The sequence below is a fragment of the Saccostrea cucullata genome, unplaced genomic scaffold, assembly GCF_032062105.1.
Source record: "Saccostrea cucullata isolate Sc308-1 unplaced genomic scaffold, CSIRO_AGI_Scuc_v1 ctg10, whole genome shotgun sequence".
NCBI classification, from domain to species: Eukaryota; Metazoa; Mollusca; class Bivalvia; order Ostreida; family Ostreidae; genus Saccostrea; species Saccostrea cuccullata.
This window is the reverse complement of record NW_026938566.1, coordinates 645,420-669,564: the sequence shown is the minus strand read 5'-3', so window position 1 is coordinate 669,564 and position 24,145 is coordinate 645,420. Positions and strand designations below refer to the sequence as shown.

The following is a 24,145-nucleotide window of genomic DNA, read 5'->3' as shown; positions in this document are numbered from 1 at the left end:
ACGGGAAATAAAAGCCCGTGCTGAAATTTATCTCTGTGTGAATTATCGACATTTTTGGAATAGTGTATATAATGAATTGAGTAAAATAAGTTTACCTGATTTTCATGTTAACTTAAGATAGTACAAAACTTTTCATTTACTAAACACAACTATATAAGATACAAGGCCTTTATGCAGTTAAGGGGTGAGAAGGCATTAAATGTATGTGTCTTTATTGTGTTATCATGATATCAACAAACCTGCTCAAATAAGGTACAGGCCCTGTTAGAAAAATTCATAATTATGTTCACATACACTGAAGACGGCTTCCGAATGTTCAAACAGCCTGACCTTCATTTATTTCCTTTATTTATAACTTGAACCAAATCAAAATGTCAACACAGAATATATATATGTGAAACAAGCCCTTGACCCCCATCTTACTTAATCTGAAGACTTATATATACATATGTTAACCAGCAAAATAATTAATAGCTAGACTTGCTAGATAATAGATATCTACATGTACTTAATTAAAATAAAATTTCCTATCTATATCAACTAGTGAACCATTGAGGCCCTAAATTACTATGCACATTGCTATTATTCTGGTTGAGTCTGAAGCTGTCCCCCTTTTCAAGCCCCCTAAGAGAAGAGATATCCGAATAGATGAGGATGCTGCTGGTCCTAATATAACTATTAATATGTAGATTTGACAGACAATGTACAATTCAACTTGGGTGCATAGAACCTATGCCCCCAGCTTTAACAGCCTGAATTGTTCATTGCAATGCTTCCGTGCAACTGATTACTCAAAATCTATTTAGTCATCATTCATATTTACTTACCTTGAGTTTTGTCATAGCATGTGTACATGTACAACTGTAAATATGTATAAACAAATACACATCTTATTTCATGTTAAATTCATATACATAAAAATGCATTAATTGTAATATAACAATTAACATTCAAAAGCACCACAATTTGTTCTTTATTTTACTTCAAATTATTTTATTTCACAATTGATTACTGCCTTTGTTGCAATTCTATACCTTCCAAGCCTCTCTTTGGACCATTGTTTAGGTTGAATGGCCTTGATTGAAAATTTATATCCTTTAATTAGAGTTCTGTTCCTATGTGAATCAGGGTAAATAACATTTCTAAAGACATGATACAATAGCTTTATCAAACTTTAATTTATTTTCAATCTGTATGTTTTCTATTTATTCACTGTTTTAAGGAAAAGTTTTTTATGTCACAAAATATTTTGACTGATAAACTGATAAATACAACAAGCCCGAAGTTACAAAATAACCCATCCCCATATTGTAAGAATTATAACTATGCATATTCCCATTTCTAAACCCCCTAAAGATAGGCCAAGGGAACTAAGTATCTAAATATAGGCTACCATGTGTACGGATGTTTGACCAATGACCTTGAATAACACGGACCGAATAAAGTTGAATTTCAAACCTATTTTTAGATTAGCTCATTTTGTTTAAATAATATTTCACTAAGTACGTTTTTCCTCATTCAAAATATACTGATGAAGTTGGTTATTATTACCATACTTGTGTATCTTGTACCATGTGCCAGTGTTTAAAGTATGGACGGGAGGCAAATCCATCTGTTTCAATCCAATGAAATATTTGCCATCGAGCAATATCAATGTTGATAAGATAATCCATGTTAATTCTTTGACAGAAACTTAACTTTAAAAACTGGAAATTATTAAAAAATATTTCATAATACAGAAAAATAAATCGGATACTTTCATCACCCACCTTTCACTTTCAATGATGCATAGAAAAGGGGAGATAACCCGTAAACCTAGTAACTACGTACTGACACTGCATGGATGGATAAATAAATTCCGGCTTATCTCATTTATTAATTTTTCACAAAAAGGAGGTGAATGATGACATATAATCAAAGGATATATAGAGCTTAGATAACGACGCATATTATGAGATGAACTCAAATATGCAGTAATATATTTCCAGACTGCGTATGGAAAAATTACTTGTATGCTGTAAGCAATGAAACAAATAATGAAATAATGTCATTCGTCAAATTTCTCAATTACACCAAGTGAACTTAATTCCTTCCTCAACAGACCAGGCCAAAACCAAACATGATAATTTATTCATTACTGAATATTATATCACCTTTCTAAGACTACCTGCCACAAAATACAATTCTCTTTTTGTTGAGAAAATACCCATGAGACAATTCTCGATTTGAGTCCATGGCATCTCTGGATTTGGTTATTGCTAACCAATTACTTGAAAATAAGATGCAAATAATCTTACGTCAAAAGATAACGTTTCGCACGTCGGTCCGTTGTCTATAAGCTATTGGTTTTGCACGGACTTTTTCCCGCGCTGACTAGCGGTCGTCTGCGTCTCCCCGGTCCAGATCTACTAAAGGCTGAGTATCTATTATTCATAATCCCTGTGTAGGCGAGAGCAGAAGCATTTCTGTTAACTCTCCGAGATGTCGCTGGTGTTCAGAAGCGTTATATAGCATGCGCAGTGATAAACAGTACCAGGCATTCGGAACTTTTGAAACGCGATTAATATTTGTAAAAATTTTTAGTAATTGAACTCAAACAGGAGGAAAAAAAACAAATTTGAATTATTCCAGCAGCAAAAAACACAAAAGGAGGACTAGATATTATTTTATAATTTACTAAAAAAGGTATGGTGAAAATGTGTTGGAATGGTTTATATAAATAGTTTTGTTGTTTGAGTGATTGTGATTAACATAAGATCTAATGGAAATTAAGCAGGTAAGTATCTCGATGTTGTATTTTTCACGGTTACCTACCTATTTTCTTGAATTTCCTTCTAAATTTCCAAAACGGTAATGGAATAAGATTAGTTTTATTTTCACTCACTTATCTTTTTACGATTTTTTTCTCTCCTTCTTTTCGGTTTTAATATGATTGAATCCACTGTGATATGAGATTGACAATCAACGTTATTAACGGCTATTTGTAAATATAATTAAAAATGCAGGTGTCCTCTTTTACATAATATCCCCGAAAGGTTTTTTAATCTGCCGAGTTAATATTTTAATTTAGCATTTTTAAAGAAGATATCGTTAGTTAAATCAAACTACCAGTAAGCCAAAGAGTTATGTATCGGTAAAGATGAAAGTTATATTATCAAATACCATAAATTTGTGATGCATAAATGTTTAAAACATCGTCAATAATAAAATGTTTTGAACGTTTTCTTTTTATTAACATCTAAGTTCAAATATTTAATACAATTATTTTCAATTAAAAAAAAAATCATTTTCAAATTTCAATTACAAGAAAGAATACTGCCATGTCAGTCAATTAACAATTCTAGTTTACGAATCTATACCAAACAATATATTTCCTCTAACAAAATAACAAAAACAAAATAACAATTAACAAAATACATCTTTGTTAATCAAACTGTTAGAGGACAAATAACAAGATTCGAATAGTCCCTATAGTACAATGTGTCCATGGAAACGATAGTTTGTTAAAAAAGTAGAGATGCCAGGAAAAAAAATTCCTCAGGTGAAGGGCCTGACGACAAATGGGGGGATTAATCAAGGAAGCTCACGTGGTTTCTTCGGTCCCTAGCCATTCCGTTGTTCCTGCAACAAAAGCCTCGGATCTTAAAGCATCTTCATTTCCAACAAAGTTGATTTACGCTAAATGGTCGTATCGGGAAAAAAGACTGTTAGCAGCTCTTTCTCCATTGTAATCCACAAAAAAATTCTCTCAGCCTGCGGTGTGAATTACTTATTCATATTGATAATCGCTAATAATATTGTGAAACTTTATACGAGACCGACATTTTGAGTTCAAAAAAAAAATAAAAGATTTCTGATATGTTTGATAATATGGACAATATTGCAAGAGATACACAAAAAGGGGCGTTAGATTACGTTTTAAAAAGATTCGTATATAAATTGATATGACGTGTATATAAAGATAAATATGACGAAACTGTTATAGTTCCTCCATTTCAGATCTTATTGGATATTAGGAGCAAAAGGAAGTCATATACAGATTTGTTTAATACCTAAGATCAAGAGTCCTTGGGTTTCTTTTTTATGGAATGCCATTAAGTCGTAAAATTTAATAATGTATGAGACAGGAAATATACCCATCGCTATGACAGAGTGCAGTAACTAGTTCTCTGTGTTGGTGCTGAATACTGACAAATTCCGTTATCCTCTATTTCTATTTTGTTAAGAAGACCATTCCTAGACTATGCTAATTTTTTCAGTTATTTGAGAGGACTAAAAGAAAAGTACATCTTGGTGAAATATATGTTTCTTTGAAAATTCGTACCAGTTCCGTTATATAAAAAAAAATGTTTAGAAAAATGAATACTTATGATTGTAAAGAGAGGCCAAACTTGTTATATACATTGAGAGGGGATTCCAATCCTGCGATTAAATTATGATGTAAGAGATGTCAAACATTCGTAGTATTGATAATTTGATATGTAAGGTACGTAAATCGATTAAGCGTTTTTTAGTATTTTAATAAAAGCAAAATGATAAAAGGTTGCAGAAAAAATAATGGACATAGATTTTTTTAGCGTTCTAAATAATATTAGGTTATTGTGTAAGAGAGCACTTAAAATGGGTAACTGTTCGCGTTTTCTGTGTATGTTATGTATTTATCATGTCACAGGATGTATTTCCTTGAATTATATGAAAAGACAATACCAGTCTATGTCTCTTTTCTCTTATGTTTAACATAAGATACAAATTCAATTAACAATTGTGTATTGTATGAGATGGATTCACTTCTATACCTAAAACTGTCTTTTTAAAACCATGTGAAGTATCAGCAACCGTGAATGTTAGAGAGGCAAATTCGTACGATATACAAGATCCAAAATGTCATTCTGTGTGATTTGGTATATCATTAGTGTCTATTTAATAAATCATATACATGTATACAAACATAAACCATTTTTGCAGAGAGTTTTTCTTAATAAACAAGCTACCACTGCAAGAAAGTCTTCTCTTAAAACATCCTTTTTCTCTTCGATTTGTCATTTGTACACAAGGAGGGATTTTTTTGGGGGGCGGGGGTAGCTGGCGAAGACAGTTTGTAAGTTTTTATGCCACCTTTTTCAAAATATTTAATCATAAATTAACATAAGTTGGGCCTTTAATCAGGACAAGATTGATGTCATGAAAACAAGACAAGGGCCAAATAAGGTCACAGAAATCAGAAGGAGGCTAAAGTGAAATCTCAATTGAAAAAAGGACCAAGTTGAGGTTAAATTAAAATTCGAAAGACTTTCCTGCTGAAAGTAAATTTCAAACTCATCCTTTCATAAGTAAAGACGCTCAAATTTGTCAAATGAATTCAAGGGCTATTGTATAAAAAGGTTTTGCTTGATATTTTCCTGTTTGAAATGTATGACTATGGAAACTATCATAAAGGTCGTTAGTGGGACATCTGTTCCTTTTCATTCTTTACCGTCATGGGAATTTCAGAAGGTTAATTAATTAAAAAGTTCAGCTACATTGTTCGAATGTATGGTAGTACGTTCACAGTTGTGACAGTCAATATAAATATGAAATAGGGAAGGCAAGCTAATTTTGTTTATTCGCTGATCTGTTTCATAGTTTTCTTCTACTGAAACACGTTCCTTCAACCAATTCCTTATTTTTTTCTTCTATGAAATGCATACATAAACCCATTTGCTTAAACTTTTATATAAACATAAGTACTTCTGAAAGTACATGTATTATTGTATACACTTTTTACCTTTGATATTTATGGATAAATTCGTTAGTCTGAATGAGCGTTTTAATGTGTGAAAAGGCAATTTTAAAAGACTTACCCATAAATCCTCTGATACCGAACAAGGTTTTGAATCTTTTCTGATTTAAGTTTCTAGAAGAAAAAAGAACAGTTAAAGTGAACATGTACTTGAAACTACTTAGCTAATTATTCCTTCCATATAATGAATTATTCAAGGTTTTCTTGGATAATTAAATTTATTTCTTCCTAATTACTCTGTACATGTTTACGCATATTATACAGTATCGTATACTCCTCTACTCAAGATTCTGCAGGAAACTCCAATATGTTTATCTCTGTTTTAATTTGTGAAGGAGTTACATTTAATTTTGTTAAGAGTTGTCATCTTTGAACAACCCTCTGGTCTGTTTATAAAGAATTGGAAATCTTGCAGGGTAAGAAAAGACAGCTTTAACGACAAAAGATTTGTTTAATTATGTACTAGGATTATTTTTTATGTACCCGGATCAGTAATGGTGTCCTTGTAGAACGGATATCCTGCTCAGGAAAATTAATGAAAACGCTGCTTCCAACCTTAAAAGAAATCAGTTCAGATTTCTTGTGGTTGATTTTATTGCTAAGTAGCACAAGGAATGTTAACAACTGAACAAAGAATGCAAAGAAACTGTCTTTTTTGTTGAATTCCAAGATTTCACTTGTAGTGCATTTCAGTAAACATCAGCGGAAAATTTATTGCAAGATAAGAGAAGTTTATCGTAAAAAACATTCATTTATATGTATATATATAAAAAGAATATATACTTACACATAAAATTTTAAAAATCGATTATTTTTATGATTTTTAAGTAGACTTTGAAAGTTTAATACTTATGATACAGTTTAGTACTAATGATACCTAGAAAAAAAACTATAAGATGTTTTAGGAAGGGATTGTAAGACATAATGCTCTATCCTGTTGTCTTCTACTAACTGATACACGAGTACAGGAGTCGTTATTTAGTGGAAATTGCAATTAGACAAATACAATATGATAAAAATGTTAAAAATAGTGTTTTTAATAAGAATTTGTTTTATATCGAAAAAAAGGACATTGTCCCACTTTACTTTACCTTTTGCTCTTTTTATCATAAAGTCTTAAAAAGAAAAAAAATTAAAACCAAATTGATTGATTTGTATATTCTCTTGGCATACCTAAAAGCAACAAAACATTGCTTTTGGATAAACTAGTAGTTGTCCGTCTTTCATATATGATATCCGGATCAAAATTTTCGAATTCATCAACTCCAAAATGCTTTCAAACAATAATGTTGTAACATGTAACCCAAAGGTGTTTCATCACCTTAAATATTTGTTTATTTTAATGTTTCACTCACCTTAAACGAAAGGATCAACTCGGTACTACGCGATTCTAGAGCAAACACTCTCGCATACACTGACAAAATGTGCCACGCGGGCGACATGACTTCGAATGAAGTCAAATCTAACACCGCCGGTAGTTTAAGGTTACTGATAATGGGATAGAAAACTAGATCCTCCAATTGAAGTTTGAGTAAATGTTGTTGCCAAATCTACACGTGTGTAATGATCTTGACTTGGGGTCGTATGTGTCATGCAACGTCAGTAGGTAATAAATTGAAAATGTACCCGAGTAAAGCTTCAGAGTTTCCATTTGGAGAGACTGAGACTTGAGCATTATATTGCTAGTGTCCTCATTACATCCCCTTAATTCAAGGTCATATCTAAAATGTCAAGGTCTTTTGTAAAAAGAAAATCATTAGTTAGTAATTTATAAAGGATACTCCGGTTAAACGTATGTACGATTGTCGTAAAAAGAACATATACAGTAGCAGAATTCTTTTTACTTCTGTTATTTTCCAAGCCCATTACTATGTTCTGGCATCTAGGTAATCTAATAACCCCCATTAAAACAGCCTTTGAAAAAACCCATGGAAATATTTGTCGAGATTTCCGCCAATAGCGTGTTGTAGTAAGCAAGGACCGCGGAGACAATAAAAAGTTGATTTTGCTCACGATAAGTTCTTCACACTCCACAAGACATTGTACCTTATTAAGGACAATTCAGAACCGAACGCATCTATTCCAAATATATAGCCGTGAAAGACAGTCAAGGCAAGGTATCCAATAAGACTTTCTGAAGGGGAAAAATTAAAATTTTTCTCCCTATGAAGTCTTGTCGTTTGCAAATGAAAACCAAAATCTTAGAGTTCTTTGTATATAAGATTCCCTTTTTGAAAGTTTCATTCCTGATAGAATTGCAAAGATTTGATATTCCCGATTCCACCCTTAACAACAGAGAGAAATTTTGATCAGTATAAAACAAATATTAATATATCAAAAAGAGACATTGCAATATGATTTCAATTAATAGTAAAATAGAGCGAATAATTTTAAAATAATAAAAAACGGTATATATTGCTCTATGAAATTTCATTTTTTTCATTTCGTAGTGTCATGTATCTATTTGCCTCAATCGTTATTATATTTCATGTTTAACATTAATGTGTTAGACAGATTTGTCTCTAACAATTTTGTCGGTTATATACTTCGCTGAGTTCAATTAAAGGATTAGCTATTGAATTTAAAATACTAGGATGATAATGCACTGAAACAGATTCCACAATACATCTCCAATATTGAACATGATATGATGGTGTTCCTTGATAAAAAAGAACAATTCAGATAGAAAATCCCACGTTCCATCTCGAAATCCTATTGACATTTTTGCATTTGGAAAACAACAAAATATGAATTGATTTTTTTAACCCTGTATAATTGAACGTGCGGTGAAAGAGGTGTTTTACGTGCGAATGTTTGATATCGTGTACAAAATTGCAGGAAACTGAGATAGAGAGAGAGACTCAGAGAGAGTTTGGACGTACGGGTGGCCGTCCTCTTGGCGCGGATACTTGTAATGTATAGTTGCATCAAAGGTACCTGTTTAAACAATGAGGAATCATGATGATGCAGTTTTTTATGCAACTCGGAATTTTATCTGATGAATACATTCCCTTATCAACCGTTAATTAAGAAATAATAAAAAACAATGATTTCTAGATTGTTTTTCCCCTGTAATTAATCAGACCTGTTCGCCTCCCATCCACGCAATTCTCAATTGTATCTTCAATTCCTTTTAATCTACTCCACACAGAGGCTCCAGGAGTTTTGTCTGAATTAATATTTTTTTCGTTGACAATTATCGTTTATCAGAACAGTTATGGTGCTCTTGAGGTTTTTGATGCTATTGCAAAATTTCCATATTTCTAGGAAGAACATAACCATGTGATAAGTTTTAGGCACTGATCCGAGAAACATCATATTTTGCCCATCTCTGTTCTGTGAAGTCAAAATTTGACATCAGTCATTAACAAAAATATTTTTGCATAATTGTTATCTTTTTTATCTGACCTTTTTTCTTAATGATATTTCTTTGAGCATGCATTGCTAATAGATCATATTGAAAAACTATTACAGTAATCGTTATAAAAACAACCTTCCATCTAATGCAATTTATTCTTATTTTTAGAATTGTTGCTACATTACTTTTGCATAATATTCTTCAATAATTTAAAAGAATTTTCCCAGCTATGAAAAATGTTTGCGTTTATGTAATAATTTAAGAAGTGATCATGGATACAAGTGACGTCATACTAATGATGTATTTCGTTCAAGTCCGCTTGAAGCTTTATCGTTGTGATGGGCGAGGGAACAAATATTTATTGTTATGGGTACGGTCCAAAAAACCTTGACGTTCAAAATGGGATATGTTATTTAGTTCAAGCCCGTTGGCGTGGTGTCAAGCCACGGTTCGGAGTCAGCATACAGCTCTTTCCTACCAAAATGGGGATCGTACACATTTTGGGCGTGGTTTGCGACGATTGCCCTTGGGAAGCTTTATCATTGTAAGGGGCGAGGAAACAAATATACAATGTGCATTGTTTGGGATACATAACACCTTCATATGGATATGCAAGAGGTGATATTATCTTCCAAAAATCTATTTTTAGAAAGATATTAAGCTTTCTGTTTTACACAATAAGGGAGTAGTTGTTAATTGGGGGACTTGTTCATCACCTATTTCTGCTTCCTACGTCCAAGTCTAATTTAGAGAGTGTGTACATGCAATCAGCATGGCGAGACCCCTGGTTGAAAAATCTTAATGTCGACAATATGTCGATCCCACAATCAGAAATTAGCCACCTTTCTTCCAACGTCTACCAACCAGCATTCAGAGGAATAATACGCGTTAATTGATACGCAATAAACTGAATTTCTGTCAGTTCCTTTTGTACAATCGTTAGGATTTGTTGATTCAATAACGGACTGCCTGTTTCACTGCCGACGATGCAGATTCTCTTGGGCCGTGCCATAGGCAATGCCATTTCGGACAAGAAATCTCAAAGCGAGCGATGGCCCGAGTAATTTAATCCGTATCGCTATATCGCTTAAGTTGAATTACCATCGATTTGTTTTGCTGCATGTGTTAAATTTCTATAATGTTACGATACATCATACAAGTGTTTCTATATGCGTGCAATTATAAACACGGATATGGAATAAAATTATATTATATTGTTTTACAATGACTTAGATCGATCCCCTGCACAACTTCGTTCATACATCAGCGCCCCCTACCTCCCCCAGTAATGGGATTTTGACAATTCTGGAAGATAATTTCATGTTTTGGGATCAGTGTATCGTTTATAATCACTTTCTCCCCACAAAATACGACTGAGGCAATTCTGAAAATTAAACTTTGTTTGTTTAAAGTCAGTCTATTGGTCATCCTTCATCTCCAAACCATATAAACTATTGGTACAGTTATCGATGCTAAATAATATATTAAACGATATTTGCATTCCAGAAGTTTAAGATATATATATATCTAAAAATGAGCACAATTTTTCGTCTCCAACAATTTGCAAATCGATAAACATTACCGAAACCAGTATTTTTGTGCAAATAAATTAGAAACATTGTAACGAAGGCCCCCTGTCAATACGACTCGAGATTAGATAAATATTTCATTCCAGTATCGCTTTTCTCCCTTCATGGATGTTGACATTTTGCGTTAATTTTGAGGGACTGCGTTCTAAAACGTCTTCCACTCTGTCGGTTTATTTGTTTAGCCATGAGAACAAACATCAAGTCTTTTTCCAAGAAGAAATTCGTCGTATTTAATATTCGCTATATCTAGATTCGGAAAGCCAATTAACTTGAGGTAAAATTCGGAACAACAGGCGTGTAAAGAAATAAAACACATGACAGATATTTTGCGATTTGTCCTCATATGTCCAATTTAAATGTTTGAATTATTCAAGAAAAGAACAATAAAACATTTTTCTTTCTTTCTTCCCATCTTTTTACTTTTAAAATCTTATTTTTGCGTTTTGTGAAATTTTAATTCCATAAAAAACCATATCATCAGCGATAAATCCAACCACTTTGTAGAGCCTTTTTGCGATTTATATAGTGTGCACGTACCAAAGAAAAACATTTGGAACATTATGAAACAACAGATCGATGTGCAACAAGTTTCTTTTCTCTTGAGAAACTTTAGGCACATACTAGACATAAACAGAAAAAAAAACCGTAAAAGCCTTGTTTTACCAAAGAAGCATAACGTACATGATATAACAATGTTTATTTTTAAATCAATAAAGTTGAATGTTAAATAAGTTAAAGAACGCTATGGTGAAAACTAATGTAATTTAGAACAGATGATACAAACAAACTTTTGTCAAAAATTTTGAAAATAACAGCTTAGATTATGTTCTAATGAATAAAATGAATAAGTTTCACCGTGTACTTTTTCATTTTTTATTCAAAGTTGCGAAAAAATGGAATTTTAAGTGAAAAAAAATTGTATAGAATAATAAGGATTGTTTAAGAAGGGTAGAATTTTGAACGTCACAGAAGGCTTACAATTTCTTTATATTCTATAAATTTATTATTTGCATCATTTGCAATGAAATTAGGTCAAAAAATGTATACCAATCCTGGCATCAATTTTTTGTTTGTATCATCTGTCATTTAAAAATCAATAAACTAGAAAAATGCAACAATAAGTTAAAAAAAGTTCATTTCCCAGTGAACTTTTTAACATTGTGTACACTAATGTGATTGTGTACACTAATGTGATTTAATAAATAAACAAACTTTTAATTAAATTCAAAATATAAGATAATAAATAAAGTATGTATTAGAGATTTGCCAAATTTACAAAATGTTAAGTTTTGGAAGTTATGTTAGAAATCATAATTCACTTGTTACACGATAGAGTGTTTTCCTTTATGATTCTGGATTCACGTGTCAAATTCCTTGCAATTGTGTATAATATGCTGAGCAAGCAGCTCATTAGAATTTTTTGAAATGAAGTGTTGGCTTTAAGTTAGCTACTTATGGTAGAGACTATAGGATAGTATTGGGTGTCTGTTGGTGTTAAATAGCGCAGTAAATGTCTGTACAGTAATTTTAAGTGGAACATTGATGGACGTAACTCGATGCGATAAGAGTTCAATTGTTTCGTTTACCTTTTCTATCTTTATAATCTTTGCAATAAGCCACGCAAATCGTCATCAGCATTGCTTGCATCACGGTCAACAAATGCCAATTTAAGCGTCGTCATCAAGGGATCAGGGTATATACCTGAGGTTATAGTGATTTTTGTATTGAATTTCCATACTCCAACCAGAAGTGGGGGTGTGAGACAGATTTTATCCAATTTTAGAACTGGGTAATAAGTATACATCAATTATTTTTTATATACTATGAGTTAATTCCTCTGTGGAAAATGTTGCTTTAAGAATTACAGACAATTGATTTATGGAATAAAAGATTGCAATCATTTTGTATATTGTGTCAACATCCCATAAGGTATTGATACATGTCAAATCAATTGATTTATAACAATGGTCAACAAAAACGGTGAAACACGGCATTAAGCTTATCATCCAACCGTTGGAAAGGCCACATACACCAAGGGCTACAGCATAATAATCATGAATATATAATGCAGATCTGTATAGGTGTCTATCATATTGTAATTGCTACAGCCCTGTCTCTGGTGCCAGAGGCCACAACACCTGAACAATGCCTCTCATTGATCTAGCGGTATTCTCAATCTGAATTTTCAAGCAGTTCAATTATGTCAAATGATGCCCAACTGAATAAAAATATGGATGTTTGTAATTTACGAGGGATCTGCGAGCTGTGGTTGATTGCAACAAAATGACGTTTCTGTTTTTGTGCAAGATGCTTCCATTTGTGATTTTTTCTTCAACCAAAGAGAAAAAGAATAATACACTGAAAAAAAAAACATTATGAGGATGTTTTTGATTTGTTTGATTCAAAACTTTAAAGGACTGTGAGAGACTTTTTTTTTTTCATTTTTTTCATTTTTTAAAAAATTTTCCATTTTTCAACTTTAAAAACATAATAACTTAAAATAAATGAATAAATGAAATGAATACATTTGTATTTAATGATAAATAGGTGTATGTTTTTTTAATTTACATGCTATATTTAAGCACCAAAAGACAGGAAAAGTCAAAATTGAATTTAAAATTATAAGTAAATCAATTATTTATGCATCCTACATATTTATCATATCCAATAAATCGTTTGATTTCATTCGCTAAATGATTCATTCATTTAGATGTTTACTTCTCTGAATGTATGAAAATCACCTACGTCGAATAATCCAACCGTAACTTTTCAACAACTCGAATGCAGTCACTAGTTGCTAATACATTGTACATTAGGTATATAGTTCAAGAATGTTTCAAAAGCACCACAAAGCACTGGGATATCGTTGCTTTATTATCATTTATTAATAAGCTCTGAGGATCTGAATTGAAATTGGCAAACTAATTTTACCCCCTTGTCGATTAAAATGACGTTCTTTTACCAAACATTACTGAAAAACAATGACGAAATTCAATGTATACACATCTCAGAGAAAGTATATATACATAGTGCGATATTTACATGACTTGGGTACTTTATTTAAAAGGGTTTGCCTTTTTGTCATAAGTATTCTTAAAAGGTTTGCTCGAGAGAATAATCGAACCATGAGAAAACATTATGTCTCACTAAAACAATTAAGCATTTGGTGAAACTGTTGAGCTTTCCATGTCACAAAATCTTTAAACAACTTTGAAAATATTTAATTTAATCTTTTCATATCTTTCATTTAAAAAAAACCTTCGAAGACAATTGCTGTCTATAGATTTTGTCTGGTTCTACTTTATAATATATTTCTAGTTCATCTGAAATCTTTTAAGACAATGTGTTGGAGAGGAAAGGCATGGAGCTGAAATTTAATTAGGCTATAAATTAAGGTATTACTTATCTGCATTCATTTTTGACGTGATTTATAATATTTCATGTATTTGTATAACAACATCCACCAAATAGATACAAAATTGCTTTGTTTTATAAAGAGAATTTTTTAAAGAAGAATAGACGTTCTCTAGGATGTTTGAGTGATCTTTTCCAAAATATCTAAAGCTACAAAAGAACTTATTGTAAAATTAATTTCGGGAAGTTATATATATGTTTGAACAATGAAGAAGAAGTTGTATCTGTACATCATTTAGAATGTTTATTTTCATTTTGCTATAAAATTAGAATGAAAACCTTTTACAACACATAATAATCTGATTTAAAGGGAAAGGGAGAAAAATGATTATATTTCATTTCCAAATAGCCTTTTATGAGTAGTATAATTTAGCATAGCCAAATTTTTCTTCCTGGATAATGTTCTTGCAAATGTTTAAGATCTCTTGTCTTCCATGGCATTGGTTTAACACCTCAGATCATCTGTGTGATCGTCAATGGTGGATGCTTACTCCTCCTCCTAGGCACCTGATACTGTCTCTGAAATTTCAAGGGGTTCGTGTTTTATCCAATGATCACGGAATTGTATTGTTTATAATTTTTTTCTTTGAGATCGATAACTATTCGTTGTCTTCACCTTTTTCATTGTGTGTAAAACAAGTAAAAAGTGCTAAGTTTATCTAAAGGGCTTATTTGAAGACATTAAATATAATGGATTTATAACAGGAACATGTACTTTGGAACATACTAGTGTGTAATATATTAAGTATTTTAATGAAAGATGGAGATAACGAACCTTAATCAAGCTCAAAGTATATTTAAACGATACAAATCGTGATTAGAGCAGACACGGACCTTCAAAAGATCAGAGGTTGAATCAGGTGCCACAAAAAAGTAAACTTCCTCTGATTGTATACATGTATAACCTCTAAATTCTATATTGAAAAGCTCTTAACTTAATAATTATCTCCATCATGGGGTCTGACTATTGGCCAACAAAACCTGTCTTTAAGTAGCGGTGCAGGAACAGTGTGCAATGAGGCAATTTAAAAGAACACTGCTGTTGATAGCGATGGCATTCAATCGGCCACCCTACACTATGCGGTCAATTAAAGCCGAAGTGAAATATAGCTATTTGTACACTGCATACACTTTGATCTGGAATGTTAAATATCATTAATTCAGCTAAAAATACTTATGTAAAGTATGATGGCATACACTTTGAACAAAATACATCATTTCTTTTATTCCTTCAAATTTGTCAAGAATGACTCATTTCCCTGATTTGGTTTAACCTATAATGGCTTAATGTGTGTGATTTATGTCTATGCAGTAACTCCGCGGGCTGATTTATTAGTCATTGAAATTAACCACTAAAATTTTACATATGACTTATTACATGGCTTAATGTGTGTGATTTAGTTTAACTCCATTTGTCATTGAAATTAACCCATGACTTGCACCCATTATTTTTTGCAAAGAAATTATTAATCCCAACAATTCACGTCTATATTGACCTTTTAACATTTTAAAACTACGTGATTTGGTAATCTTGATTTTTCTTTTACGAGGAATGAGGAAAAAATCACCCTATTTTTCAGAAACCTCACCGGAGAGTCTTTGTCAAATATGTATTTGTTCCATAGGTCCATATTGATTACATTAGATACCAGAAGACTGAAGTGTCTAGGGGGGATTCCTGGGGAGTTCTATTGATTTTTCATTATTGATGAAGCATATTTATCAAAAAAAGTCACGAATTGAATCAATTTGTCATATGTCGCGCATCAATGACTGACACTAATCATAATTAAAAATTCATTCTGGCGAGGCCTCAACCTCGGTATTGTATAATTTCTGGAAAAAAACTTTGGACGCATATTTGTCTTGCCACGCAGCAAAAACCATAGAAACGGAAACATTTTAAGATCCCGGTTTAGGAAGCATAATTTGTTAAATATTACATCTTACAAAATTAACTTCCGTAATGTCTGCTGAAAGACGATATATCAACATTAAGAAGGGGCCATCGGGTATAAACTGTGAAGCTCAACTGTTATTTGATACACGCTAAGCAATTTCTAGTTTTAGATGTGTCATCTTAAGCAAAAATTTTTTAAGAGTACAAAGTTTTACGAAGGTTTTCATAACCACAAGGTTAATTCAACAACCCATTTTTTAACATTTGTATCACTCGCTTAAAAAAAAAGAGTGTAAGATTTGAAAGATAAAGAAAAAAAAGGTGAACAGGATCTCCCAGATTTTGGTTTTATTGACAATAGGTAAAGAAATTCATGACGCTACGGTTTACTGCAAAGAGAGAGAAAGAGAATGAAAAACTATGCAAGCAATATATAAATTTCTTACCTTGATCTTTGATCTTTTAATCTCAAAATCAAAAGGGGTCTTGCTTCAGTCATTTTTATTAAAGGTATAAAATTCCATTGCAAAACTACAAAGGAAAATAGTAACTATTATCATAAGGAAATGATTTCATACAAGTTACACATTTCTGAGTTTGACATCTGGACTTTATTTCGTCATTGGGTGTTAATTATGATTTTAAAAAACCTTGAAAAAAACAAAGAGAAATTAAAGGTAACATTTGAAACAATTTTTGCATTTATTTCTGGCCTTGACCTTAAGACTCAAATAAAAAATAATCTTGTTTAGCAAAGGGGGGCTGTGATGCAAAATTTCATTACAAAAGTTCAATACTTTTTTCGAAGATGTCGTCTGGAAACGAAAATGTTTCATGTAGACTTAACTATTCACAGTAAAAGCGGATGACCAAAACTTTTACTAGCTTGGATTTATTAAAGTTTAGGATGATAATTAATGAGTTTCATCTACGAATTCATTTTGACAGCTGAATATTGTGACCCATTACCCTTTACGTTCAACAATATTATTTTTATCTTAAAAAATCTTCATTCGTGAATCGTTCATGTCATATCAATTGGAATGCCTGTTTCCTACAATAATTCTTGCGACGTATAATTCCAGAAAAGATTAAGTTCTCGGAAAAATACAATAACCATGTTAGGATTGATCAACGCAAAACAACTTTTCCATGCATACGCGGCTTCATTTTAGAATATTCAATCTCTTTGATGACTTTGTCATGTTATTAGTTTGCACAGTGATTTACTTTCTTCATCTTACTTATATTGATTCCACATAACACATAAGCTTCTTAACATATACCCACAATGCAATAGACTGAAATTGAGAGACGATCATGTATTCGGCATCAAACTTGAATTCGCACTTTCTAGGCTTCTGAAAATGAAATGACTAATGCAAGGTTACATAAGTTCTGATTACAGTTTTTTGCACTATGGACACATATTCTAAGAATTAACTCCGAAACTTACATTCTGATGTTTACAGTACACAATATTCAAATGAATTAATCATTAAACTTTCTGCCTTAATTGAAAAAAAGAAGACGCTTTTCACCTTGAGGATACTAAACACAAAAAATTGATGATTAGATTGATTGAATTAAAAATGACATATAATAAATACTTAAAATATACAGAAATCGTAAGTTTTCTTTGGTGCTCAAATATGTGACTGTTTGTTGTTTTTATGCAATTTGGTTTTGTTTTGAACATATTTTATTGTATAATTTATACAAAGGGATTGGTTACAAGTTCTTGCAACTTAAAAAATCCTTTCCCTGTAATGTATACAATAATTATAATTAGTGATTGCCAAAATAACAATTGAAGGTGTAAAGTTATACATATACATGATAAATACAAAATATTTCAAGTTAAGACACTAAAGATTCAGAGTTCTTACAATATGTAAATCTATAATGTTTGTAAATGATTACAATGACAACATACTTTGGAAAGAAAAATATATGACAATAATGATAATAAATAATAAACATGATAACAAGTAAAATTCTCACATCATAACCAATCAAAGTTGTACAGATATGATTAAATGACAAATGAAACAGAAGAAGAAAAGGGGGTCAAAGTCTACCTGAATCACGAATGAACTTTTGGACACAGTGAAATATTTTGTTATTCACATCAACAGACAAGGAATCATTTCCAAATAATAAGAGATGGGAGTTGACTATTGTCAAGTGATTGAATTGTAAAATATTGTTTAAGAGGCAATTTCTTGGCCGCTCATATTTTTTACAAACAAAAAAGAAATTTGAAATTTGGTTCAAAGGTTTGCACGTATTTTTGACATTGAGACAAAATCTTACAAAAATCTCCTACTTTTGACGGAAAATATCATTAGGTTACCTATCTGAATATCAATCTATCAGAAATATTACTAATTTCTGAATTTAAAAATGTGTGTGCTATTCATCCTTAAATTGAGAAATTTTCAATGAACAAGTTGTATCTGAGGGGGGAAAAAACTCAGAATCGTTCATTTTTTTTTAATTGTGAGATAGAATACTTTTTTTAGTCTTTGTGTACAGTCACGTTCATGTGATTAATGTACAGGCCAAGAGAATCCTAATAAAGATAGGCTGAATTGATGAGGGTCCTCGAAGAAGGCATCATTTCAGCAGCATCACAGTGACATTTTTATTGCCAAAAGCTAGCACAAGACCTTTCGTTTATTTCTTGGGGTTTCGTATTAACCGAGAACTTATGTGGTAAATATTCTTAGTCAAGATAATACTGAATATCCAAAGGCTAAGCGGTTCTTTTATTTCCGAATTAGTATCTATACGAAGGATATATATCAATAAATTTATAATTAATTAATTAGCTTCTATAGAGAATATCAATTACGTTAATTATTCAAATTCTATTAACTCCTTTGTAATGTTAGAATAATCCAAGTCAAAAATAAATAATAAATAAAACATACGGGCAAATACATAGAAAAGTAAATGTTAGAGTTGGAGAGGAATTACAAATTTAATTGACCAAAGCCGTTAAACACTGAAAAGCAATTTTAAATTAACTACTATTACAAATGAGATAGTATCTTCAAATATCATATGAATAATTCATGTTATTGAAATCTGTCAGCTATCATAGTGTATGTGAGTTTCACACAGAATGAAGGTTTCAATTTGTCGATAACTTTGATTGCTCAATACCAGCATTGTTGGCTTTGTATAATATGCGCATAAAATTGTATTGTGTAACGTGTATTGTAATTTCGTTGAACAAATTTCAAAACTCTCTTTTTTCCTGCAACGGCCATTTGATGCTTTTGTGGAGAATGTCGCTGTTGCACATGTTTTGCTAGATCGGTCTTAATCTTAGTGTGCCAAATTCCATTAAAGATCCATTGACACAGTGGAGTTTAAAGTATTACTTTCAGGGAAGATTTTTCCCTCTTGTTCTATCGTATTGTAATTTTAAGGATTTACCGTGTGATAGTAAATACAAAAAATTACATTATGACAACTTCTCCCCGGTAGTTGTAATAATTTAATGTATTTACTACCAACAGGTAATATCAAAAATTACATCATGACAGTTCTGTATTTTTATTAGCGTTTTTCTGCACTGCATTCTGTAATAAGTGTTTTCTGTATTTTCTCGATAAGAAGATTTTTGTTTTCTCACATTGGTATCTCTTTAAGCTTTCTCATCGATAACCTCTTTCCCTCCATTGTTAACTGTATTTCGTCTCACTGGTACATGTTCTATGAAAATTTGTTTTTCCATCACTTGGGATTGTAAATTTCTTCCTATTGTTACTTGATAATCTCTGTATTTCTCTTGTATCTTTTTTTTTATTCCACTGGTACTTGAAGATATCTAATTTTTTCAACACGAGTAAATGAATTCCTTTCCATTTCTCAACTAGTTACTGTATTTCTTCCCTATTGGCAAATTAAGTTCTTAGTTTTAACTTCAGTGATCAAGGCATTTCTTCACTTTCGCATTCAAAGATCTTCTTTTTTCCTTTCATTTCTTCCATTTCTTTCCATTGTTACATTTTTCCATTGAGTAAAAATACTTCTTCCTATTGGTGCTTGAAGATCTTTGAATTTGATACCAGTGACATCTGTATTTCTTCCTACTAGTACATGAAGATGCATTTCTTCTCATTGGTTCATGTAAATCTGTATTTGAAGCATATGATTTATCATCAAATCAATCATATGAATAAAAAACTGTTAAATGCCAGGTTTTGATTCCATTGCTTCTAAAGCGCAAATATTTCGTAGAATTACAACTACAGAATTGCCCCTCCCAATACATGTACATTGACTTCCTGTCTTAAGCAATCGATCTCTTTTAAAAAAAAAAAAAAAGATCTTCTTGAAGTTTAATGATATTTAATAGTTAATGACTAAGTCTGTATTTGCAATATTGGGTAACTTTCACTGAAGATGTATCTAATATAACTAAAAATGGCATGCCGTCATATTTGAAGTTATAATATTTATCTCTTTTACTTTTTTGAAAATAAATTTTTAACTCCAAGGAAATCTTTGGATTTGTTTGAGTATAAACTGATATCTGTAACCTTATCTTGGTTTACTAGTAAGTTTTTGTCCAAGAATGTTTTTTGGATTTTCTTTTGTCTTTAAATGTTTGTTTTTTAGATTTTCTTTTGTCTGTAAATAGAGTTTCTATTTGTGAACACACTCAGTTTTAGTTTGTATAATACATGTATAAGGAAAAACCAGTCGACATATAAGTATTGGTATGTGCATGGGTGATTAGTATGTGGACTATCAGTATTGGTAAGTATATAATCAGAATGAGGAAACACCAGTGATGATATGTATGTGACCCGCACCTTCAGTACATGCAGTAATGTGTTGTTAAGGGCTTTGCTACGTGTGTGAAGGGGTGGGGCAACATGCACAATCCCCTAAGTACAATCTATCAGTACAATCTTTGTACTGGTACTAGTGTGCGGTATCAGGTACTTAATGTTTGTCCTCTTTTATCCCTGCTTTTATATGGCGATTGTTATGATTTATTGATGAGCATTCAATACCACATACTGATTATAGGAAAAGCTCTCATTTTTTTCATGTAAAATATTCATAAATTGATAAACTATTGGTTGTAGAAACGCAATGAAAATCGACATTCATTTGCTTGGACCAAGATCAGACTGGATGTGAGTTGAAACAAATTAAGTTGATTTTTTCAAAATTATGTTTCAGATGAAAGCAGCCTGGCGACAAGACCTTCCGTGTTTACTTGTATGTATTTTTTGTGCATGTGTAACTCATGGCATGACTGTGGACTTTTCAAGATTAAGGAAACCATATCTTCTACCAAAAAGAGCAGATTTTCTACCAAAAAGAGCAGATTCGTGTAAGTCTTCTTCAACATTTTCATTTTTATGCTTAAATCAAGAAAAATCGAAATGAGCGAAAAGGTATTCACAATGATGCAATCAAACACATCAAAAGAAAAGGAAGACCTTGATAGCATATCTAACTTTTAAATGAAGTTGTGTTTTTATATACTTTTGACTATATTTTTTAGAATTTATTTTTATTTCCTATATCTTACACTTTATCTTTTAGAAACTTAATCTCACGAAAACATAAGGATTACTTTTTATCATTGATCCAGAATATATATGCTAATTTTGACACATATGCATTAATTTCTGCGTGCTAAGTTGTGTGAATTTCCTAAATATTTAAACAGGTCTTATATAACTTAAACTTGAATCTAAATTATCCTTAATTTTACTACATTATTTATAAAAAAAAAAAAACTTGAACCAGCGCTAAATGTTCTACCAAGGTCTCTTAAGGATAATAAAACATATTTTCAGAGAGTAAGCACTGAGTAACCTTTTACATAAAAAAGAATTTACAAATGTTATTTTCATTTAGTTTGACTTTTTTTTAATTATTTAATACTGTTTAATGTTTGCTTTGTATCGAAATATACATTATACAACTTACACAAACTGATGTTTTGTTCTGTGACCTGCAGTATCATTATATTTCATAGCCAAACATAATACACCTATAGGACCCAAACATACAATCATTAAATTAAAAGATTGGATGGAAAATATCATTTTTCTCAAAATCACAAAATGTTATTGAGAGAAGTATTAATTTAAAAGAATCAGGAAAAAATAACTTTTGATTCTTGTGCCCGTATCTGTTTAATTTTTATCATAATTTGAAACAGATTATCACAAGGCATGGTTTTACTCATAAAGATATATACAACGTTTTTTTCTTTTCCTACAGAACTATGAATAGTTTATATTCGTGCATTTCACTTAATGAGTTAGATTTATATGATAAGTTGATTTATCCTGACTTTGATCACTTTTTTTATTAGTAATAAAAGGGTGATGTTAGTATATGGAGAGCTCATCAACAAAAAATACTGTAGTTTTATTTATATCCAAATTTGAAAATCAAGATGACAAAGAATGCAGTATACATGTATATATAAATTTTATTTATAGCAAATCCGTGCCCACCTGAGTCCCCCTTTCTATGTCGGTCCCCCAGGCAGATGTGCATAGCTCTAGGAAATATATGTGATCGACAACCAGACTGCCCAGATGGATTTGACGAAGATCCACAAATGTGTAATGCCAGTACGAATCTCATTTATTTGCTCTTATTTTAAATGTGTACACCTCCCTTAATGAAAATGGATGATGCTTTCTGGAACTGCTCAAAATGGATAGAACCATAATCATCAGTCTTCGTTACAATTCAATCATTTTCTAGTATTGAACACCTGTGTACATTTCTTTTCATTGATTAATGATTCGATGTCTCTGGAAGAAATTTTTTTCAAAAAGGAATTTTAAAAAATGATGATTTTTTTTATAAGCCTGATGGTGTCTGGTCACAATTAGAATAATTCAATAACAAAAATCACATTTTTTTTTCAGGAAACCGACCTTCAAAAGAAGAACTTGAGAATTTTTTGATTCGAAATGAAGATTGGATGCTTCCTAAATTGTTTAATGGAGCTTCTGCAGAAATTGTAGCGCATGCCTTAGTCGGTATGTAAAATCACAAACCATGAAATGTCTGCTAGTTTTATGTAGTTTACTTGCATGACATGAGGCGATCTTCTACAACTTTGATGAAAATGCCAATTTTGGCTGATGAAATTAATTTATTTGTTTATTTTTACAGTATCACCAAATCTGAGGGAATTGGGTGAAATTGTGGGATTAGGCGATAAAGAAGATAACTTACGTAAAGCTTTTCTAGCAGTAAGGGAGGGAGACGAGAGACCTTTACTTAAAATGGGTATGCCGGAAGAGGAATGGTATGACGTCCAAGACTACCTTAACAGAGTCATAGAAGGCGGACTGGAGGTGTCATAAACCTGGACAATAGACAAAATGAACTCAAACCAAACTCAATACTAGGTTCTGCATCCTTTTTTCATCATTTAGGGAACACATTAATTTATTTCTTGTATTTTGGCTCGTAGGCTCATAAGCACGAACGCTGAAAATGCTTTATTTCATTACATCCATGGTCTTTTTTTGTTATCAGAGTTTTAAGCAAAGTATAATATAATTTTATACATCTGTATCTATATTTTATGATTACATCGTTAAAATGCATTTACACACATATATGATATATATAAATATATATTTTTTGTTCAATATCTGTGTTATGCCTAAATTGTCATTTGTTCTCCACATTTTTATCATTTGAGCATCTTTCTTCTTGTAATACAAGAGGATGGAATTTGTTTCTGAACTGAAAGCAAACAGAACCAGACGCTTAGTGACAGTAATCGAATAACTTTACCAACTAACTTCATTTGGTATAGGCAGATGAGTAATATGTCTTCCTCTGCTTATTATAATCTTACATTGTATAAGAGATTGAATGTCACGTGGCTTTTCATCTAATATGATATAATTTTACAAAAAAACTATGGTGACGTTGAGACGATTTATAATTTTTTTTATACCTTTTTATTTATAGGAATCGAATTATTAATTCATTAATGCCTAAATAATCAATTAATGCCTATTATTCAATTTGCCTAACATAACAAAAATGTGACAAAATATTTTGTCGATAGGGACATATGTATTATA

At 31.4% G+C, this 24,145-nt stretch overlaps 1 protein-coding gene across 3 annotated transcripts; it reads left to right on the top strand.

Moving 5' to 3' along the window:
- The first annotated feature begins 2,454 nt into the window (after positions 1 to 2,454).
- LOC134250633 (neuropeptide prohormone-4-like) lies at positions 2,455 to 23,701 on the top strand. 3 transcript variants are annotated; one of them, XM_062732987.1, is made up of 5 exons: positions 2,455 to 2,685; positions 21,249 to 21,402; positions 22,529 to 22,663; positions 22,967 to 23,080; positions 23,217 to 23,701. In XM_062732987.1, exons 2-5 carry the CDS (start codon positions 21,249 to 21,251, stop codon positions 23,408 to 23,410), a joined length of 597 nt encoding a protein of 198 aa, XP_062588971.1. In that variant the 5' UTR covers positions 2,455 to 2,685; the 3' UTR covers positions 23,411 to 23,701. The 3 variants fall into 3 exon arrangements, with proteins under 3 accessions (XP_062588971.1, XP_062588969.1, XP_062588970.1); XM_062732985.1 differs by lacking the exon at positions 2,455 to 2,685 and adding an exon at positions 20,921 to 21,001; XM_062732986.1 differs by lacking the exon at positions 2,455 to 2,685 and having other exon boundaries at positions 21,172 to 21,402.
- The last annotated feature ends 444 nt before the right edge of the window (positions 23,702 to 24,145 follow it).